This window comes from Molossus molossus, unplaced genomic scaffold (assembly GCF_014108415.1).
Source record: "Molossus molossus isolate mMolMol1 unplaced genomic scaffold, mMolMol1.p scaffold_m16_p_2, whole genome shotgun sequence".
Classification (NCBI taxonomy): domain Eukaryota; kingdom Metazoa; phylum Chordata; class Mammalia; order Chiroptera; family Molossidae; genus Molossus; species Molossus molossus.
Window position 1 is genome coordinate 72,009,355 of NW_023425355.1, and position 20,569 is coordinate 72,029,923.

Genomic DNA, 20,569 nt, shown 5'->3' on the forward strand with positions numbered 1-20,569 from the left:
AAGAGAAAGACCAAAATAAATAAATAGGATTGACCCCAGAGGAAAGATAATTAAAGAAATAAAGGAAAACTTAAATATATTCTGATTTGTATCACTAGAGAGGCTAGTAGTTAGTGCTATTCTACCAGGTTAGAATGTTTTACAACTTCCCTTTCTAGCCCTTTAAAATAAAATTTAGTCATTTGGCAAAGATTTACTAATTCCTTATAGTGTGTCAGGAAGCAAGAATTCTGAATTTTTTTAATTATCTCTTTCCTCTGAAGCTAATAGTATGGAAATGTCCAGACGAGTTAATTCTGAGGTAATGTCACAAATACTGACAGATTCAGCACAGAAGAGGATACCTTGACAGCTGTGAGGAGATGTTTCACACAGGGGTGTCTCTTCAACATTAATGGATAAGAGAGGAGGGAGTCAGTATGCTCATAAGAAACAGCTTGAACAAGCACAACACATTTTAGGAAATAAGCCTCACTTGATAATGGTTGATGCCCAGGGCCGAGCATGAGTGGGTTGCAGAGATAAAGACAGACAGAAAGGTAGGTAAGGATCAGATTGTGTGCTGTGCTAATGATGGAGACTCTGTCCTCTACACAAGGGTTTTCCAGACATGGTCAGGGAAAAGACTCCTCATGAGGCCCTTTGTTCAACAAACAAAACACTGATACATTTACCTCTTTTATATGTACCGGAAATAATTTTCCTAGTAGAAACTATGACTGTGTTCTAGGTTATCAATATAAAATCACAACCACAAGCAGATTCATTAACATCAAAAACAATCAGTTGAAGTATAATCCTTTTTTTTTTAAGTTTCCCCTTGATACTAATTTGCTGCAGATCAATCACTAGATAGAAGAAATGCAGTAGTAGAAAAGACTGACAGAGATTTCAAAAAAAATTGTGCAAGAAAAACTAAAAATTGAAACCATCTAATTCATTAATTTCTTTCTTTCTGTGAACTAAGAAAAAGATGGTCAATATTTTCCTTTGGCTGCAAATACTTTCATGCACTCCATAGATCTACAAATTTCTTGGTAACTAATTTTAAAAATCACTCTGGATGCCTTAAGCAGCTGAAGATTTTTAAGGGGGCCCAACACCAGTACCAAGCCATTCCTTGTTGGCGCAGAGGCAGGTATTAGAGGTCCTGACACAAAGGATATTTGATACAGAATCAGAAATCAGAAAATAAAGTTTGGAAGCTGGAAAGGTAGCCAGTTATTGTGTCAAGCTAGAAAACCAGGCAGAAGATGAATGGGAGAAAAAGGAGGCTTCAAGAATCATAGTGCAGCCTGTTAATTCACATTAAACATGTCAGGGCACTCTGTAAATCTGCTTCCCTGGGTCTGGTGCAGAGTCTGAGGGCTCAGATCAAATTAGATAATATGGTCAGTTATAAGAATTAGAATTAACATTCTGCTGGAACTATGGAGGATGGATATGGTAGGGCCAAATGGAAGCAAGGAGATAAAACAGGAGAGTACAGTCTGGTAATCTAGAAGACTGTGGATATGGGCCTGGACTAGGACGTTGACAGGAAAGATGGAAAAAAAGTGGTGGCAATCAAGATGCTTTGGGAAGGAAGAAGCCACTGGGGGATAATCTGAGCGAGAGAGAGAGAGGAATTATAGATGATTCCCAGGTCTCGGACCTGAACAATTAGGTGGGTGTAGTAGTACCACTCACTGAGATAGGAAGACCCTTGAGGGAGAACAGATTGGGCTTGGAAGTGGAATGGGGAACTGAGTTATGTTTTGAATAGGCAAAATATGAGGTGTCTTTGACATATCCAAGTAGAAATATTCAGAGGTAGCCATACTTAAAAATCAAGTTCAGAGCTACGGTTATAGATTTGGGATTTGTCACAATGAAGGTGGTACTGAGAACTCTATAAACATGGATGGGACTCACCCAAGGGAAATATGTAGCATTAGAAGAGAGGAGAAGGGAGGACAGGTGAGGACAGTTGAATGAGGATAGAAATACCAAAGTTTTAAAAGATACTAAGAAAGGAAAAGAAAGAACCCATAAAAAAGTTTTCTGAGAGGCAAGAGGGAAAAGTTTTCAGAAGGATGACAACAGAATAATTGATCAACAGACTAATAGAAAAGTCACTAAAAATGAACTCTAGAAATAATTTGGCCCAAACTATTAAACTAATAATGGTGGGAGTAGCTCCAGGGGAATATTGTGAGCAGAAATCAGACTGAAGGAAGCTGGAGATCAAGAAGTAGAGGCAGGGAGATTGGACAACCTTTTTTCAAAGTTGGTCACATGAACAAAGCCTCACATTGCATCTCTGTGGTCCCTTCAGCTGATCTTTTCAGAGTCCTTGCAGCTCTGGCATTCTGTCATTGTATGAAACTGGCTTTGGAGAAGTCCTCGAGCCCATTTTCGGCTCTGGTGATAATTTTCCTTTAGTGGAACAAAGGTTACTTGTCTAAGAACCATAGCCTCTTACTTGACTGATCAAAGTTTATCACGTGCAATGAAGCTACCTACTTGGCAGATGTAGTGAAAAGCTACACAGATCTGGGCCCAGGACAGGATGCTGGGGCGTGGGAGGGGAAGAGAGCAGGTGCTAACTCTACAGATAGCATGCCTATCAGAGCAATTTGTTACATTTCCTATTTGTCTCTGAAAACAATTTTATAGGAATCACCAAAGCAATCTTGTCATGGTTTCTAGACCAGGTTGGGATATGGGGTAGAGATTTTCACAGCTGCTTTCACTTTGAAGGCAATCTAATAAGGCTATGCAAAAGCCATTCAGAAATACATAATTCTACATACATCAATGATTGAATTTATTAACAAAACTTTTTTTATGTTGTTATTGTTCTTTTCTTTTCTTTTCTTTTTTTCACTAGTATGTAAGCAGCTGACAATTATTTGCAAAACTCATACCTTAGGCTAAACAAATTCTTTTAAAAATTCAGGATGAAAGTTGTTTGTCTATTGTTCACAACAACCTATAGGATAGGCAGGGGAGATGCAACTGCCCCCTTTGGATATGAGGAAGCTGAGGTCTAGAGAGGCAAAGTTATTTGCCCAAGGTCCATAGAAATTTATCGGTAGAGCAAGGACTAGAATTCAGTTATAATAACTGCAGCCTATTTCCCCTTTTTGAACAGTTACATTGGCATCGGCAATGATCTAATGGATTGGAACAGTGTAGACAGGCAATTTGGCTAAGTCAAGATAATATTCCTACTTTAACCTCAATCGCAGAGTTTGGGCCTGATTTCCCTCAAGACCCTACTTCTTTTGACTTTTGAGAAATGTATTTGTCTTGAATTATCTCTCCAGCTAAATTTTATTTAATAATTGTCATTGCCTTTGTTTGTTTTATGCAACGTAGTGTTGACTTGAAAAACTGCCAGGATTTTGTTGGGTTTAAAGATTAAAGAAGTCCTTAGAAGCAATTAGCTAGTGACACCCCAGTCATAAAATCAATCCAAACTTTTGTTGACATTTAGTTCTTTCCCTATATACCAGGTTCCTGCTTTACATTAGTAAGAGCGAAAATGAAATATGTCTGTTGCTGGTGGATTAATTTATCACTTTCCTTGAAACTGGTGGACCCAAAAAGTTAGCAATAGGAAAATACTACCGTTGTCTGTTGAGAAGATTATGACATTTCAAGGCAAGAATGAATGTATGGAAGAAGAAACACGTTTCTTCTTTACTAACAAAAGGGAAAGCCTGGAAGTGAATGATATGGGTATAATTTAAGAGAAAAAAAAAAACACAAACAAACAAAAAAAACCTTTACGTAACTTTTTTTGCTGGGAGAGAAGACTACTAAGCACATTTTCCAGGAAGTGTGGGCTGCGACGATTGTATGCTCTTAACTAATCCTGAGTAAGGTGGCCACTTTGACAGTCTTCTCATGCTGCCTTTGCCACCTTTTCGGTCAGAAGATATTTCAACTTTAACACAGCATGATTGAAACATACTGCCAACCTTCTCCCAGATCTGTTACCAGTGGACTACCCATCAGTATGAAAATTTTTATGTATTTACTTACTGTTTTTCTTATCACCCAGATGATTGGGTCCGCACTTTTTGCCGTGTATCTTCACCGAAGATTGGACAAGGTAAGATGAAGTCTTTGTTAACTAAATTTGGGGTCCTTATTAACTTCTGGGTTGGTTGGTTTAGCTTTACCCAAATGATAGACAATGGTAGGAACCCAAACTGATAAACGGTCTTGTGGCATAATGTCTGTTGTCTAGTTAGTGAAGTCTCCTATTCTTGTCTCTGGTTAAGAGCTTGGGGTCTGTAGTCAGACTGCCTGTGTTCAAATCTTGACTCTGCCCTCTACTAGTTCTGTGAGCCTAGGCAAGTTATTTTACATGTCTATGCCTCAGTTTCCACATCTGAGAAATGGGAGTAATAATGGTATGCACCCCATTGATTAAATAAATTTAGCCTTGTAACGAGCTTAGAACAAAGCCTGGCACAAAGTAAGCACTATGTAGGCATGAAGTATAATTATTTACTGAAGTTTTGTTTAAAAAGTAAACTTTATCATAGAGACAAGTTTTTTTCTTTTAAAATTTCCAACTAGAGAAGGAGAACATCAGTTTGATCTCAAATTTCATAGTGCTTCAGAATAGCATAGACATGGATAAATCCTAAAATTTGTCTCTTAGTAAAAGTGCCGTTCTCTGTATAATTAGTCAAATGTTAATTGTAGTTGCAAGCTGCCCTGTTTCCCTCTAAATTGTTTTATATTATTTGATTAGACTTACAAGGAAAAAAAGTAACTTAGCAGGTTGTTTTGCAGTTGTAGGAAATGATAACCATTAGGATTTATTCTGTTTTAATGTGCTTACCCACTTCCACTGAGGGGCATTACTGGCTGTGCTGACAAAATATAAATCATAGATGAAAAGGAGAAATTTCATTAATTATCTGTCCATTCCTAAAAGTTTGGATGTGAGAATTATGGATCTACAGTATCTGGATACTGTATTTTCTCAGGGCTGTTTAAATGTCCTTTATTGGGATGGCAACCTAGAATTAAGGTCATGCAGTATTCTATCAGAATAAAGTGGCGCAGTGATGGTTGAGGCAATTCAACGGGTTACTCAAATTTTAGCTGTCACTGCTGAGAAAAGAGGGGTCAGTTCTGGGTCTGGTTGGTTGTGTTTAGCCTGATGGGCTATGCCAATCAAAGCATGGACATAAGCCTAGCCTCTACAGGGAAAATATTGACCTGGGGAGACTCAAATTTACCATAGAATTTAGGTGTGTTCTTTTTTTTTTTTTTATCCTCACCCAAGGGCATTTTTCCATTTTTTGTTCAGGTAGAGTGGGAGGGAGAGAGAGGAACAGAGAGAGAGAGAGAGAAACATCGACGTGAAAGGAACACATCGAGTGGCTGCCACCCGCACGACCGACCAGGGCCGGGGACAAACTGCAACCGAGCTACGTGCCCTTAGCGGGAACCGAACCCAGGTCTCTCTGGACCGCAGGCCGACGCTCTAACCGCTGAGCCAAACCGGCCAGGGCTAGGTGTGTTCTTAATATCAATGAAAGCCACTGGCTAACTTCATCTTGTTTTGAATACAAATATTGAATCTTAAAACAAGAAAACAGCAGAGAATTAGTTGATTACACAAGTGAATTCCATACATTTAATTATTCTAAGACATTGGGTAAATATCTTGTTAACTTTGGAAATGAGAGATGATTTCTTTAAAAATTCAAATGTTTTCTGCAAATAATAAAGTTAAAAAGATAAAGATGTAATTAGAACTTGAGTGAATTGATACACATTGCAAATTAATGTCTTCATCACAAACACTAAAATGAAGTGGGAATATTTGCTCAGCAGAAAACTATTTTGTAGACTGTTTATAGCAAGCAGTCATCACTGGAGCAATGGGAAGTATGATAATTATAGAATGTTGCTGCTATAGTACATTTAAAAATGTATGCTTTGTGATAAAATTGTATTGGAATAGCTTTGATTTCCACCTAGAGTTTCAGATAATATGACATTTTAGTTGCTTTCTTCTGTACATTTTTTAATTGCTAATACCAAATATCAATAATCCAGAGTAATTTTTTATTCTTCATGTATATATGCAAAGCCCTCTTTTCTATTGTTGATGTGGTGGAAATGAATGTAGAGGCAGACATCATCAGTGCCATCCTCTATCAGAATTACATTTCTCATGCCCCTGTTATTTCACAAATAGATAGAAGATGAAAGAAATCTTCATGAAGATTTTGTGTTCATGAAAATGATTCAGATGTGTAACAAAGGAGAGCGGTCCTTATCCTTACTGAATTGTGAGAAGATCAGAAGCCAGTTTGAAGCCTTTGTCAAGGTAAGGAGCTCATTTGTTGGTAAAAGTGTCATTGAAAAATATAGTATTTCTGCTGGGAAACTGATAACGGACAATGTAAAAGTTTAAACATTTGTTATTTATACATACATAGGCATGTGTATCCAAAAAAAGGAAAAAATGAAACCAAAATCCTATGTTTAAAGGGTATGGAAAGTTAGAAGTGTGCGTTCATAGGAATGTTCTTGAGAAGAACAAAAAAGACTCAGGGAAAAAAACATACTCTCATGGGCACATTCACACATAGACATGAGCTCAAGCATGCAGCTGCCTCTGGAAAAATTTTGAAGTAAACCAATTTTGCTTTTTGCATTTTATTATCTTCCCATCCAAACCATGATGACCTCTCACTGAATACCCATTTCCCAGGGAAGTAATAACCATTTCTGCTGCAGTGTTGGCAGGCCACAGATTGAGGCATTGCCTTTACTGGGTATTGTAGGGACTTTTAAAGACTGATACATTCTCACATATGAAAGACTGCTTCTCTTATGATGGAATTTCAGGTGCCATGAAAGTGAGATAGTTTTCTTTTATTGTGAGGAATGGTATGGAGAATGGATGATGGACCTTCTCAGTACTGCTCAAAGCAGACACCATATAACACTACTCGCTCATGAAGCCAGTTCACTCTAGGGTTGATCAAGACCTGGGGCAGAGATAGTTTGAAGATTTCTAGCCCAACAGGCTGGTACCCAGCATGAAGTCATATAATTAGTACTTAAACAAGAAAATTTTAGAATGTTTATTGCGGATGTATCTACAACATTAATTCCATCCTCATGACAAGGTATCTAAGAGTTCTTTCTCCTGAAGCAGAACATCAAAAAGTCTTCCCACCTATTTTCCTTTCAGAACACTGAGTCATATACCTTTGGCCCTCAGCCCACTTTGGGGTCATGAATAAGAGATAATACTCCACATTTAGGGCAGCTCTCTGCCAGGTGGGTGAGTAGCCGGGTAAATCAAGAGGAATTAGTTCTCATATATAGATAATGTGTGATTTAATCTGGGATAGAAAAGCTTAAGAATTTATTTCTGAACTTAATCCTTTCCTTCTATACTGTCCCTGATTTGTCATTTAACCCAGTAGTGAAGACTCTAAGACCTTCTTTATTCTTGAGCCACCTAAGGGAATCAGAATGCAGCTCAAATATGTTGCTGGCTTTTAGGTTCTTTATGATAATCCAGGTTTTAGATGAAGACTCCTAACTTTATATTTGCAAAGTGTGGAAATGATTTTAATTTCTCTGCTTCTTTGAGGTTTCTGGCCAGTATTACAGGGTATTGGGATGTGTTGCAAATTTCAATGTAAATAAAGCCACTTTCAGAACAACGGTTAATAATCTCAATAACATATATAATGTGCTTAGCTGCAAGACCTTGGGCAAATGATTTCACTTCTCTAGACTTCAGTTTTCTCATCTATAAAATGAGAGGGCTGAGATTATCTGTAAGGGCACTACTAATTTTTACATTCTGTAATTATGTGATCAGCCTTCAGTTATCTCCAAAAGCAGTGAGAGTGGCTGTTGCTTTTTATCTCTTTTTCTTTTTATTACTGCAAATTCCTCATGGCTTTATTTCAGGTCACATATGTAAAGCTTCCCAAATTAGCTACCCAGGATAGAAGTAAGGAAAACAGCTTATTTGGCCTCTTTGTTTATGCTTGCATAAAAAAACAACAGCTCCAAAGTTTCATATTCTAAATAGGCAAAACCTCTCAGGCATGTTAACTAGGGCTCCTTACGTGCAACAGAGGAAGCCCCTTACCTCTACTGCAGTAGGGTGGAATCCATGTCAATGTCATCTGTACCTATAATATGCATGATGGTAAGACACAAAATCCTCCAAATATCCAGTCCTCTTCCAATGACTTAACCCCTCTCCAATATCCATCCACCCAAATTTCTCATTCTAAAGTGATATTTTTGACTTTTTAAAAGCTAACGGGTCAGCTACATAATAATTCTAAATTAAACTTTTATATTCTAGCTAACATTAGTAGTGTTTCTTTCTGGGTCACAGTCTTACTGGTCCAGAGCAACCGAGAGTTTGAATTTCGGGGCTTTGAATCACAGAACTTGAAGAGGTCTTAGAAATCACCAGATATAATTATCAATGCAGAACTTTAGTTTTCTCTTCACAATCCCTACAAAGTTGTCCCCCAATCTCTGTTTGAACACTTCAAATAACAAGGAATTCATTATCTATCTCTTGAGGCAAGTAGTACCAACTTGTCACTTTGGGGAGAAGATAGAATTTTGGGATTATGTTAGGGTAAGTGGAGGCAGCATTGTGAATAATGTAATTTCACATTAAAACTTACTACTCACCTTACACTGTACTACAATGATTAATTCCATGATTGTCTGCCCAACAATTACTGAGATGTCTTTGATAGGGTCAAAGCATTCCTTTATAAATTAAAGGTTAATCTGTCCATACCTGCTACAGGAGTTCCCACTGAGAGAGAAATAAGTAATTCCAGTGTTTCTGAAACTCAGCTTCAGTTGAGGTGGGGAGTAAAGCAAGAAGAAAGGCTCTGGGGAGTGTGGCTGGGGAAAAGTTCACAGAAAGGCAAGGTTGGGTGCATAAACTATGCTGACTTCACATTTTTATCTTGGCTAGGCTCTGACACCAATGCAACCACCTATCTTGAAAGTATCTCAACCTTGATCATCACACTCCATTTTTTGAAAGACACTAAATACTCATTTGTTTACTTGTTATCTCACAAACATTTTCCTGTTGCCGCACTTTCGCAGTGCCACACTACAGCTCAAGTGGAAAGTTTAGGCCCATGTGAGCATTTCAAGGTGCAGGTTCTTTTTTTTTTTTTTTTTTTTAATTGATTTTAGAGAGGGAAAAAGGGAGAGAGAGAAAAACATCTATGTGAGAGAAACACTGATCAGTTGCCTCCCGTATGCACCCCAACCAGGGATTGAACCCACAACCTAGGTATATGCCCTGGGAATCAAACCTGTGACCTTCTGGTGCATGGATGACACTCCAACCAATTGAGCAACACTGCCAGGATGAAGTGCAGATTTTTAGGCTCTGTGACTTACACCCTCACATCTGGCAACTGAGCTGACTCTACAAGAAGACACTCAATAGTCACAACACCAATTCTTTCTAGGGAAGGAATGAAAAGGAAGGGTCCTGTAAAAACTGATTCTAGTAATGGGAAGGAGCACAAGACTTTGATTATCACAAGATGTGAAAATACTACTGTCTTCCTCTCTTGTGTTCAGAGCACAGGGTGATGGTGTGAATTAAGACGGGCCTATGAATGGGATCTCACAGTTTCAACTCTTCGCTTCAGCCTCAGACTCTTTGGGTGACCTTATGCCAGCCAAGTTATACCCTCCAGGCCTTTTATTCAGTATCTTTAAAATGGCAGTAGTACCCTTTATTATCTTCTGACCTGTGTTGATTGACATTCCTGCTAGCTTCTTTGAATACTTCTAACTTTCCTTCAGTTACTAAGTGGGAAGAGACCCCTGAAGAAGAATTGTATTTCCCTTTGAACATCAGAAGCATTGGGAGATTGCCTGTATTTCATATATATAAACTATGTTTCACTCACTCACAACTGTAAACCTATTTTTGCCCACCCCTCCTGTATTTAGTATATATATAGTACAGAGGTGGGCAAAAGTAGGTTAATATTCTTGTATTGTTTATTAATTATTATATTATTTATTTACATTACTGTAAACCTACTTTTTCCCACCCTTGTAAATGTAGGCCACACAAGGGCACACAAACAGCAACAAGAGAAAGATAATAAAATAAAAAAAGTCTGAGGGTCTTTTCTGGGATTTCTTTTCATGATAAAAGTTACTGTTACCATTTTCTGAGGGATTTCAGACATATTTTATTCTAATAGATACACACCATGCTTTATGTTTAATAATTTTCTATATACCAGTTCCCAGGGTTGAATCTTCTCCCCATTCAGCATTGTTTGTCAATACCTGTCAAAACCAGGGAGGTTGGGGTCATAGGAAAAGTCAGTATCATAGCCTCTGATCTAGAGAGTGCTGGAATGTCAATAATGAAGCCTAGACTCTGCTTCCAGGTCTATACCTGGGCTTTCTGGGTTGTCAGCTCATCTGTCAGTATGATGGAATTAATTACAGGATTTGAGTCTATATTATAATCCTCACCAGAAACAGGCAACAGAGCAAAGATCGATGCCAAACATATGGTACCTCTAAAACCCCACAGAAGAGTTCCTGTCAAAATGATCTTTTGCAATGATTCTTATTTCAGGATATAATGGGAAATGAAGTGAAGGAGAAAGAAAAAAACTTTCAACCGCAAAAAGGTAGGTTGCTATTTACCAATTTCCATGCATAGTTGAAAACTAATACAACCCAGTGTTGTATCGGGGAACGTTTAGCCCTGGAAATAAAATGGGAACACAATTGTCTGGGTTCCTTTACTGCTGACAATACGTGTATGAAGAAATTCCATTATTTTTAGTACCTTAATCAAAGCAACCATACAGCCTAGTACCACCTACAGAGGATAAGATGATAAGAAAATCGTCATTTGGCAGCAGCGGCATTCACTGCTCAATAACAGTTTTTCATGGGGAACCATAGCTAGTGGAGCTTCTGGAATCAAAGAATGAGTCAATGTGACAATATTCTATTATTTGCCCTGTTCTTGATGTGACAGTATCTGGAACGTCTCATGGTTGGAAGGGGTCTTAATGCTTCTCAAATCCAACACCTTGCCCGGGGCATGAATCTCCTTCAGAACAACAATGACCCTATGGCCGTTGATTGAACATGCCTAGGCAACTTCTATCTCAAAAAGCAGGCTGGTCCATCTTTGAATGCAATCATGGGAGCCTTTTCTTCTCCAGGGTAAACCTCCCCAGTACCTTCCACTCTTCCTCCTATGACCCTTGCCAGACCCTTTCCTTTCCTAGTTACCTCCTTTTCTGGATGACACCTTAACTGTCCCTGTTCCTTTTAGACTGTAGTACACTAAACCAAACACAATAATACCTTGAGTAACCTGAGTAGCTGAGTATGGGAAAGATGAAGTGTTGGTAGATGGATGTTTTTAGAGAGACTATTATATCCTAATGTCAGTGAAAATGATGCTATAGGGTTTGTAAATTTAATACACACAAATACATATACACATACAGTACATACAGAAATACAGATACTGTTTTCTGAGGCCAACATCTTGCTTTAACTATTTGTCTAGATGCAAAGGGTGAACTGATTTCCATGAAGGTTTTGTCTTCACAATGACTGTAAAATATGTTGAGTGGAACCATGTTATCTGTTAATTACAGTGAAATGTAAGGAAACAGTATATGTGGAGGCTGAAGTTTATCATACAAACTGCCTAGCAGTATGCAGCAAAGCAAAAACTTAACAAAACTTGTAATTTAGGTAATGCAATTTGACTCAATATGTATAGGGCACCCATAAAGAGTCCAACACTAGGGTCATTACTGGAAAAAAAAGAGAATTCCACACAGTCTTTGGACTTAGGAGAGTAACACATCTAATTAAGAAGCGAACCTTTAACATGAGAAACAATTAGAGGCAGATACAATAGATTGGCCAAATCAGGCACTATAAGCACCTTAGTAGCTAATTGTGCAGACATGATCTTGGGGCCCACTAAGAATCCCAATGGATGGAAGTTGTTCCTAAAAGCAAGGTTCAAAGTATGTTTAATGTAGAAGAGTATTTTTAAAATATATTTTTATTGATTTTTTTTTTTTTTTAGAGATAGAGGAAAGGAGAGAGAGATAGAAACATCAATGTGATCAATGTGAGAGGAAACATATATTGGCTGCCTCCTTCACTCCCTCTACTGGGGATCAAGCCCACAACCCAGGGATGTGACCTGACCTGGAATTGTACTGGGACCTCTCAGTCCATGGGACAATGCTCAATCCCCTGAGCCACACCGGCTGAACTAGACCAGTATTTTTAGCCTGTGTCAATCGATGTAAAGTGGAGTTGAGTACTGAACAACTATAAGAAAAATAGGATCAGTGGAAATACCAATTCAATTGTTCAGATTTTAGAAACCAACTTTTCCCTCTGTGAGACAGATTTCAGACCATTTTATTCTTATTTTACATACCCTATTTAAACATAGTCTCTATTACACAGATGTAGAACTGGACTAAATGGTTCAGTGGAACAGTTTTTGTTACTGTGGTCTGACAGTTTGCTTTTGGTTTCATTTCAGGTGATCAAGATCCTCAAATTGCAGCACATGTCATAAGTGAGGCCAGTAGTAAAACAGCATCTGGTAAGTACAAAAGCATCTATCTGAGTATCAACCACCCAGGGGGGAAGGCAGCCTAATGATTAGGTTCCTTTCTTCCTTTGGGGACTAATTTACAAGTCTACCATACACCTTTCACGTGCTCTCCTTTGTCTTCAATATAAGCTCAAATGTACAGATGGGACTTGAAGGGACAAAAAGAGGTGGGAAGCAATCTCAATGTTCTTATTATGTCCTTGCTCAATGGTTGATTCTAAATGATGAATTACTGGGTGGAGAGACCATTATTCTGACAACATAGAAGAGATGGCAGGTGATGACCTCCTGACTGGGGACATCCCTCATCCTAACCCCTCTTCACTGTGTGTAAATGGGCCTCAGGGGGTATTTCCTGCCCTCTGTCAACTCCTGTATGATGAACTCAGCCTCACTGTGGCCCACCTCAATAAAATTAAAGGTAAAACCATTCTGCAAAGATCAGTAGGTGCCAGGATGTTAGATTTTCCAGTGAAGTAACAACAGATGACATACTGTAATCTTTTCAACTCTGAATAATTTTATTTCCATATATGTTCTGCCATTGTTCTACCCTTTAGATCTTTTATTTCCCAGATCTGTACCTCCTGATAGCTGGTGCTGGAGAATGTGTTGCATCTGATAATTGGATGGAAACACATACACTAGCATAAAATCCCCCATTTACATAAATGCTGTCTGAGTGCATCAGAGCAGTCTTAAAAAGCTCAACACAGTGCTATGGAATGGAGAGAGAGAGAGAGAGAGAGAGAGAGAGAGAGAGAGAGAGAATGAGAGAGAGAGATGAAGAAGAAGAAGGAGGAGGAGAAGGAGAAAGGAGAGTGGAAGAGGGGAGGAAGAAGAGAGGGGAGGGGAAGAGAGACAGCTTCGTCTCTGAGTGGGGTTTGGGTTTCTTAGTGTGTATACATGGTTATCATGTATCATAGTATGGGAGTAAGAGCACTGGACAGGGGAGTTTTGAACACTGAGGTTCAAGAACCATGACTATCACTTGCTGGGTGGCCTTGGGCAAGTCCCTTTACCTACACAGCAATTTCCTGCCTCATTTCACAGAGTGACTCTGAGTATCAGATCAGCTATTGTGGAAGAAAGTTATACTGTCAAGTGTTATACAGATAGGAGGTGACATTACTTAGCTTTCTTCGCTGTAATTTAGATGTCACAAGAATGACATAAAGTCCTTAATTAATACCAGTATTACTACAATATTTAATAATTCTTCCAAGTACCCCTTTCTCAGAAAAAAACATTTATAGGAGAATATCACGACTATATTAGCATGTCCAGGGTGGCCATCCACATGACTCCTTCTCATTCAGATTGGATAAGAGCAACAGAGACACCTTCTCAAAAATAGTTTTCCATTGATCATTTGTATATAAATCCTTGTACTTGAGTATATTTAATGATGTCCAGGTTCTGCCAAAAGGCCCATTATTGATATTGGTCCTAGTATATTTTACAGTCTGCATCACGGTAGGTTTGCAGGGCATCAGGTGGGAAGATAGTAACATTCCTCACCCATCCTAGTCCCAAACCCCTCATTCTTACCTGGTCATGCTGGTACAGACAGCATGACCTACATCCCACAGCAATGCTGAAAATTAGGTAAGACTTACAAAAATAATCCTAGTGGACTAAAAGATAGGGAACCTGCACTTGTTTTCTCAGTTGGTCCAAAAGTGAAAAGTATAATAAAGTGTCATTTCTGGAATGGTCTGGAGGGCCAAGAATTGTCAGACATTTTATGTGCTTTTTCTATTACTAAAGGATGAGTCTTAAAAGGTTGGATATTGCAATCTGATAGGCCTAAGACTACCATATAGGACTTTTTTAAAGCTCAAGGAAGTAAATGTATCAATACTTTCACTTCTCCCCAACCCACACCTCAGCAATCTAGCTCTCTGTGGGAGCTGAGATTTGAAATTGAGTGCACACACTACTTTGAACCCACTCAACATCTCAGCTGAGAAAATGGCACACTGTTGGTGGGTACTCCGGTTTACCCACAAGAATGCAAGTACTTTCAAGTTGGTGGCACCCACTACAATGGGAGATCAAAACACAGTGAAATGACAGGTTTATTTTCATACTTCCTTGCCTAATTTTAGTCCTTACTGTGGGAGGCAGGTCAGGTTTGCAACAGCTTGATCAGGTAGGAAGAAATGGGGTCTTTCTTTTTCTCTGTGCTGAGGCTGAGATAGGTGGACCAGCAACTCTTTGACTTTGTAAACTTTAAAGAAAGGAAGAAATCAGCAAGGATTTTGCTTGACTATTTTAACATGCATAATTTATGACGTGGACTTTTGAAATTATTCACATTTTCTTAAGTTTGAGGACAAATTGGCTGTAAGAATTCTAAAGGAAGAAGGAAACTCACTGTGCTCTGTTATTTTATTTAATCTTCACAAGTCTCTGAAATGTGCTATAGTATTAGCCCAGTGTTGCAGGTGAGAAACTGAAACTCAGAGCTTGACTTACCTGAGCTTGAATAAAGCTTGAACTGGAACCCAGCTTCATTTGACTATGAAGCCCATGCTAATTTGTCAGCAATAGCCCCAAATTTCTATTCATTTATGAAGCTAGTGTCAACATTAAACTATATTTTGTTAGAATGTGAACCATGCTATGCTTCACCTCACCACAGATTTTTCTCCTCTCCATTACAGTTCTACAGTGGGCCCAAAAAGGATACTACACCATGAGCAACAATTTGGTAACTCTTGAAAATGGGAAACAACTGGCTGTTAAAAGACAAGGACTCTATTATATCTATGCCCAAGTCACCTTCTGTTCCAGTCAGGATGCTTCAAGTCAAACTCCATTTATAGCCAGCCTCTGCCTGAGGTCCATGAGTGGATCTGAGAGAATCTTACTTAGAGCCGCAAATACCCACAGTTCCTCCAAACCTTGCGGGCAACAATCTATTCACTTGGGAGGAGTATTTGAATTGCAACCAGGTGCTTCAGTGTTTGTCAACGTGACTGATCCAATTCAAGTGAGCCATGGGACCGGCTTCACATCTTTTGGCTTACTCAAACTCTGAACAGTGTAACCTCGCAGGCTGCCACTGAGCTGATGCTGGCAGTCTTTATAATACAGCAAAGCAGTTAAGACCACCCCCTGTTGAACTGCCTATTTATAACCCTAGGATCTTCCTCATGGAGAACTATTTATTATACATCCCAAGGCATGTAGGGCTGCAATAAGTGAATTATGGGGCGGGTGAAACCCAAAGAGGCCCTGTTCCCTAAGAGCTTATATTCTGAATCAGCAACCCAACTGATACAGACACCCAGAGATTCCTATGAAAAAACAAGGCCATTAGGCACAGATTGAATTCTGAGTAAACAGCAGATTATTATCCAAATTTAGGTGTGTTTTTTCCATGCAATGTCTTTTAGTGGATAATGTATTTGACTTATCAGTGAAGATACAAAAGGAAAACAAGGAGCCTCAGCTCACATTTAGTTATACGGTTGATTCTGGGTCCCTGTATCACCGATGAAGGGGACAGGCTCTAGAAAGTCTAATGCAGTGGAGAACTAAAAAACCCTGCCCCCTCCCCCACAACAGCCACCCTGACACTCATTTTCTCTCTCTTTGCCCTTCACACACACACACACACACACACACACACACACAGTGTCAGGCTGTTGCTCATCAGTTATTTTATTTCAACCTTGTCACTATCTCCACCACTGTAGATGAAAAGGGGAGCAGAGAGAGCAGCTCTGAGCCTGCCCACTCCTACTCAAAAAATGACTATATTTAAATGAAATCTATTGTATCTACCTGCAGTCTCCATTGTTTCCAGAGTGAACTTGACATTATCTTGTTATTTATTTTTTGAATAATAAAAATCCCTTAACATTATTGTTGTTATTTAGCACCTAAAGCTTAGGCCATGTTTGGGGAGAAGGAATCATTTGGAAGGAATTTTCCCAACCTTTGTGCTGTGTTCATAAACTAGATAAAATTTGGCTTATCAAAGCTTGTTGCACCATAAAATATCTTGGTGACAGCATACTCCTGGAAGTCAGTGATAGCCTTTGATGAATGACATGGAAGCTTACTCAGTGAAAAACAATATTTATTTCCAGTTTTCTCTGAAAAGATTGCAGGGGATTAAAGAGATATTTTTTTTATTTTTTTATTTTTTTATTAATCATGGCTAAGTGAAGCTGGAGGGAGAGCCTTAAATGAGAAGCAGTCGCTTATCATTTTAGTAGCTGTCTAGGCAGTTCTACCTTAGACAAGAGGAAATGGAGCTGGGACAGCCCGAGGGGAAGTATCAGCCCCTCAGTCTTCTACTGAAACCAGGGGGGGGGGGGCTATGTCTTATCACTGCCAACTGAGGGATTTTCATGTAAGGAACCCAGAGTAAGCTTTTTGTCTCTACTGGTAGAGTGCATTGCTTAAGATAAACACCATGTGTTCAAGCAGAAAAATATTACTGTAGGAAAAAGAAAGCAGAGTGAGGAGTGGTGGGTCATCTCTTAGCCACTGCCTCTGCTCTTCAGTCCTGTGGACCACATAGTCCCTTCTTGTCTGAGTGACTTTGAAGACCTTGGAGCATGACTTTCTAACACAAGGCTGAAATCATGCTAGACAAACTTGCCTGGCTACATACTTTTTTCAGTGAGAAAACTTTAGTATAAGCAGGGGTAACATTTGTTGATTCAGGGATCACTTAGAAATATGTTCACAGTTGGGATGGACAGGACACATTCCCTCTTTAGTAGGGTTTATAGGAAGAGAATACAGGTACAGCCTGAACAAGTCTTTTATGGTCTTTATATACTCACATCCTCTGTTCTAAATATTGTCTCTGTACTTTAACCCACTTTCTTTGAAAATAATTATCATCAGACAATCTCTACCTGTAAAAACCAAGCTGGGAACAATATCTGTTTTCAGAAGGAATGCTATCGATACAAAAAACACCTTTTCCAGACTATGTCTTCTGTTCTCATGCTATTTACCACCTTCTAAATGCCATCTGCTATAGCTCCAGCCCAGAATTTGCCCCTAAGCTTTAGCCTCAAATAGCCAACTGCCTTTAGCCTCTCAGACCACTTTCTCATGAGGTCACTTTGCCCTTCCCAAGAACTCCAAGTCTCATCCTTCCCCCTTTTCTCTTCCTGTGATACATGATCACAGTGGGTTCTCTCCCCCTACCCCTTCCTGTATTTAACTACCATCTTCATGCTACTAATGTTACAAATTTAGTCCTGACCTAACCCCTGGAGCTGTCTCTAACTGCCTAAATCTCCAGATGGTGGGCCTAGGCCCTCAAACCCAACACATCCAAATGGAACTCTTGATCTTTCGCCCTACATGATGGGATGTACTTTCAGTACTTCCCATTTCAGTTAATGATGGCCTCATCTACCCTGTTTCCCAAGCCAGAAACCTAATGTGACTTCTCACTGTCCTCACTCCCAAAGCCAATCCCATCAGTCTATGTACATCAACCATATTTCTTAAATAATTACATTAATCTACTTCTTCCTATCTCAGCTGTTAGTACCCTAGTCCAAACTACTGTCATCTCTCTTCTGGAATACTACAACAGCCTCCTAGACTCTCTGTCTCCTCTCTTGTTCCCTCTCATCCATTCTTCACACACAGCCAGAGTTAATTCTTTAAACAGAATTCTAATTTCACTATTCCCCTGTTTCTTATTGACCTTAGAATAATGACCAAAATAACTTATTTCATCTCCTGCCAATATGTCTCTCAGTGTCTTAAGTTCTAACCCTTAGTTCCTCAAAGTAAGGCTACAGATGCTTTCTTTCCTGCCTTAGGATCCAGGCATGCTGTTTTATTTTCTTGTAACACCCATTACTTTCCCCCACCATGCCCTGTACTTTAACTTCACAGCACTTACCACGGGTGAGGTTTTTCCTACTATGTTGTGAGTTTCTTGAGGACCAAAACCTTGTCCCATTCACCAAGCTACCAGTACAGGACACCCAAGTTAAAGGCAACTTCAGTATCTACTACAGGGCCTGGCATAGAATTGGCCCTTTATTCATTGCATAAAAAAGTGAATGAATGAATGAATGAATGTGCTTATAACACAGAAAAAATTTGCAATACTGTATAAACTTTCATTATGTCAAAAACGTTTATGATAAAAATGTACTCAGGGACTGAAAATTATATACAAAAATAGATGATATACTTTTTATATTTTACAGTAACTTGCAAAATTACACATGATGTTTGCTTCAAACTTCACTTGAACATTTTCAAAATTGTTCTAATAAATGCTGAGGACTTGAGTTCATTTCTGCTGTACCTGTAATATTCTGATCATAAATTAGATAATTTAATTCCATTTTTATAAACATGTCACTTCTGCATTCCACCAAAAGAGGGGAGAAATGCTTAAAATAACCAATAATTTTTATTTCTAGATAAAGAGAAAGTAAACAAAGTATAAAGCATTATATCTTTGTTACTTGATAGGACATAAATGTCTACAAAATGTAAACTGCCCCAGCAAGCTTCCACTACAGGGCACTCAAGTTAAAGGGAAACAACATATAAACTCCTTGGGTCCAGGAGGGAATGCATTATGAGTTGAATTAGACTATTTCCATAAAGACTGACACCACTGTGTTGAAAGCTGTACTTCCATAGTCCTTTAGAGAAGTCTCAAGTATTCAGAGACACTGAAACATGGAGAGTGGAACTAAGTATGATTTTTATTATGTTCTCTTTCTCTGTGAACCATATCTTCATTTTAAGAAAAAAAATCAGGAAGAATTCCAAAATCGCAGTGGAGTGAATGGAAGCTACACTGACCATCTCTCAGGACCAAACTGGAATTACAATAAATATAAAGACAAATCATCAGGAAAAAGCAACAGAAAATAAGCTTGTGAGGACCATATAACCAGGGACACTGAATCGATCTTGCTGGGGTTGCGAAGGTGTGAGAGGGGGGCAGGAAGCACATGAACAGCAATGGTCTTAGTTGTGAGCAGTGCCCTTGAAGTTAAACTCCCAAGCCCACTCCACAGCAGAGAGAGCCAAGACAGAGCACTAAAATAGCCACAGCCACTCACAATGGGCTACAGCAGAGGGAGGGAGGACTGGACTAGGGAGAACTATGTGGGAACAATTAGGATTGAGAGGGCACTCAGAACTTTTGCTGAGTTGCGGCCATGCAGGACGATGTCCATCTTACTTAATTTCAGGGCTCTGGGGAGAAGCAGAGGCCCCTCCCTTGGATATTCAACCCCACCCAGGTGGGCCATTAAAATGCAAATTGAGTCTCATTGAGAACCAACATTTTCCTACCCTCTGGAAATCCCCTTACCCTGAACACATGAGGGAGTTTTTCTTTCTTTCTTTCTTTCTTTCTTTCTTTCTTTCTTTCTTTCTTTTTTTTATCCTCACCCGAGGACATTTTTCCATTTTTTGTTCAGATAGAGCGGGAGGGAGAGAGAGGAAGAGAGAGAGAGAGAAACATCGATGTGAAGGGACACATCGAGTGGCTGCCACCCGCGCGACCAACCAGGGCCGGGGACAAACTGCAACCGAAGTACATGCCCTTAGCGGGAACCGAACCCGGGTCTCTCTACACTGCAGGCCAACGCTCCAACCGCTGAGCCAAACCGGCCAGGGCGAGGGAGTTTTTCATTGAACAGAGATCCCAAGGCTCTTCAAGTAACCACAACTAATAGCCTCCAGGCAAAAAAACTAGAGGATAACTGAACAAATTCTAGGTTTGAAAATCTGCACAGGAAAGTAAGACTTGACAGTGGTGTTGAATGTGGGTCTTCCCACGCTCATCCAAACCCAGTAGAGGGGGCCATAAACAGCAGAACACCAACACACACAGGGAAAATTTGGTAGGCCTGAAAACCCACAGCA

The 20,569-nt window shown here is 39.3% G+C and overlaps 1 protein-coding gene across 1 annotated transcript; it reads left to right on the forward strand.

Annotated features, from left to right (window-relative positions):
• Window positions 1-3,822: 3,822 nt before the first annotated feature.
• On the forward strand, window positions 3,823-18,912 carry CD40LG (CD40 ligand). Its single transcript, XM_036271510.1, has 5 exons — window positions 3,823-4,102; window positions 6,215-6,346; window positions 10,646-10,700; window positions 12,605-12,667; window positions 15,349-18,912. The coding sequence occupies exons 1-5, from the start codon at window positions 3,947-3,949 to the stop codon at window positions 15,723-15,725; spliced, it is 783 nt and encodes a 260-aa protein (XP_036127403.1). The 5' UTR covers window positions 3,823-3,946; the 3' UTR covers window positions 15,726-18,912.
• Window positions 18,913-20,569: the final 1,657 nt, after the last annotated feature.

Coding starts and splice junctions, on each gene's coding strand:
- CD40LG (XM_036271510.1), top strand. CDS start 3,947: ATGATTGAAACATACTGCCAACCTTCTCCCAGATCTGTTACCAGTGGA. Junction 4,103..6,214: donor TTCACCGAAGATTGGACAAG/GTAAGATGAAGT, acceptor TTTCACAAATAG/ATAGAAGATGAAAGAAATCT. Junction 12,668..15,348: donor CAGTAGTAAAACAGCATCTG/GTAAGTACAAAA, acceptor TCTCCATTACAG/TTCTACAGTGGGCCCAAAAA.